The 2,500-nt window shown below is 47.6% G+C and overlaps 1 protein-coding gene across 1 annotated transcript in view; it reads right to left on the bottom strand.

Moving 5' to 3' along the window:
* tecpr2 (tectonin beta-propeller repeat containing 2) overlaps nucleotides 1-2,500 on the bottom strand; it is a 21,876-nt gene that overhangs the window by 11,791 nt on the left and 7,585 nt on the right. Inside the window, exons 9-11 of the mRNA XM_030773735.1 lie at nucleotides 1,915-2,500; nucleotides 1,333-1,516; nucleotides 816-989 (exon numbers count right to left, since the gene is read on the bottom strand). The exon at nucleotides 1,915-2,500 is cut by the window's right edge and continues 211 nt beyond it. Of these exons, the coding sequence (XP_030629595.1) occupies nucleotides 816-989; nucleotides 1,333-1,516; nucleotides 1,915-2,500 (944 nt within the window). The remainder of the gene's footprint in view (nucleotides 1-815; nucleotides 990-1,332; nucleotides 1,517-1,914) is intronic.

Genomic DNA, 2,500 nt, shown 5'->3' with positions numbered 1-2,500 from the left:
TATATAATTCTCATTACTGTACAATGTCAAACAGTGACACCCACATGCACACTCCCAGCCTCCAGGGAAGCGCGCGCACACACACACACACACACACACACACAGTACAATTTGCATATTCTGTACATGCAAATAAGAGTACAGTGTCGTCTTACCTATTTACTACTCAGTGTTTATTAACACAGTGCTCACATATGCCGTGTCATTATAATACACAACAGGCAGAAACAACATAAGTCCTACTGTAATGTCAGACTGAGTATGTTTTTGTAATGCACAGAGCGCCATCTAGTGGCCCACTAATATCCTGCTGTATCACTAATGCAAATTTGGATCCTTTATCCCTGAGAGCTGCAAGCTACAATCATCACCCCAGTTCACAGTCATCCAAAGATCATATTATATATTAAAAGACATGAGCAATGTTTTCTTTAAATGAAGGATAACTAGAGCAGTTTTGCAGTGGAAGTAAAGTCAAGAACAGATGTCACAGTCATTAAAACAGTTATAATCCTCTGGATGGAGCCTTTATTCATAAAAACACTACAGATCATTTAAAATCAACACTAGATTTATCGTTTAAAAATAAGGAAGCTGCGATGACCTCTTAACTCTGGGTTCACACAGACACGAGCAGCTTTGATATTTAACTGGGGTAAACTGCCAAACTTTTATTGTTTTCTCTGTTTGGTTTGGTTTCTTCTTTTTACCCTGATGCACCTGTAGGTTACCGTGATCAAAGCTGGGGACGAGGATGCAGGTTGTCAAAGCGCTGGTCGTCATGGAGACCGCATCAGTAACGTAATGGGACGTACCTGTCTGTAAGTACAGATCTCCGTTCGTACAGATAATCCAGGCAGTGTCTTCGCTCAGGGCTACGAACGCGGCGTCTGTCAGGGCTTTGTACCAGTGTCTCTTGCCTTTAATGGTGACTTTACCGCAGGCGTAAGCCGTCATCGTCTTCTGTTCCACTTTCCACAGCAGTGCGCCTGAAATACATTTAAAAAAAAAAAGTAAAACCGTGACCAATCGCATTCCTGCTATAGGACCATGCCATAGAGACAGTGCAATAAACGTGAACAGAATGTCACTTTTACAGGATCGTAAAAACCAAAAAATAGCAAAAAAACCCCACTTCCCGCATCTGTGAAGCCCCAGTACTCGCGTCTGAGATCTGTGGTTCTCGTTCTCGCTACTGTTGTGTTGAAAATCAACTAACTGTTCAACCAATCAGTCAAATTCCAACATAACCAGTTTAAAGCAGACTAGGGGTGTGGACGACTGATTCCTTGGCTAGCGGGTTTAATAGCTAACGTAACCGACTCTGCTGACCTGAGGGAGACAGCGCCACCTGTTGGACGTTGTCTTCAAACTTCTGCCAGCTGAGGCCTCCATTGGGCAGAGCGCTGCAGTACAGCCCCCCTTTAAAGTCCAAACACCAGACGTATCTGTCCGTCACCACCAGGCTCAGGATGCCACAGCCAGGCCCTGTGTATCCCATCCAGCTCTCTGCCAACTGAGAGACAAGAGACGGTAACCAAGACGTCTCGACGTACTGCTAACACACCACCGTTTTCATACTGTTACTGTTATAGGCAGCTGGCTATACGTTGGTGCCTGATTTGTTATGTACTTATTTGAGTGAAACACTCTGTGGCTTTCTAAAAAAAAGAACAATGAGTCATCAGAATGTTTCACCAATACACTTCCGTCAGCGGTTACAGGTCTTGAACAGCGTAGTAGTTTCAAATCGAATGAATCAAGCAAAAATAAATAAACAAATAAATAAATAAAAGACTGACCATTTGATCGTACTTTGATGAAGAGTCAATGATCAGAATTAGCCCCCCGAAAGCGAGAGGCCGGGTTTAAGATGAGAATTTATGACGGGAGATCAAGGGAAAGCTCTCTGACCTGGTCGGCTTTCTGGAGGCGCAGCTCCTCATGCTCCGGCTGTTTGGTGGAGGAGCCCTGCAGAGTGAGGGAGCTGAGCCCCTCCCCGAGGCTGCTGCTGGTGGGCATGCCGTGGGCGTAGATATCCTCCTCGTCACTAGAGGGCGTGTGTTCCGGCTCGGGGGAGTAGCCGAGTGGCCGTATGGGGTCGTAAGAGCAGTCTGGGAGCTGTAGTTCGAAATCCCCGAAACCATCGTCCTCCTCTTTCGGCTGTGGTTCTGAGTACAGCAAGCCCTCGATAGAGCAGCCGAGGTCCTCCCCTAATTTCTCCAAGGGGTCGGAGTCCTGCTCCTCCGCAGCCTGCATGTAGGAGAAAGTACATTCCAGAAGCAGGTCCACGTCTGGCGTGGAGGCCGCCTGGGTATCCTCCTCCGCACGCGCGCTCTCCAGGCTTTGCTCTGTATTTGACGGACGTTCCACTTCCTGTGGGGGCCAAGTCGTAGGTGGAGGAGGAGGAGGAGGAGGAGGAGGGGTTTCCCTTGCCTCGGCAACAGGGCCGGTTTGCTCCCCCTCCTGACTCTGTGAGAGTTCTGGAAGGTCAAAAGAG

Source organism: Chanos chanos, chromosome 1 (assembly GCF_902362185.1).
Source record: "Chanos chanos chromosome 1, fChaCha1.1, whole genome shotgun sequence".
Lineage (NCBI taxonomy): Eukaryota > Metazoa > Chordata > Actinopteri > Gonorynchiformes > Chanidae > Chanos > Chanos chanos.
Note: the sequence above shows the minus strand (reverse complement) of the source record. Positions and strands in the feature narration are given on the sequence as shown.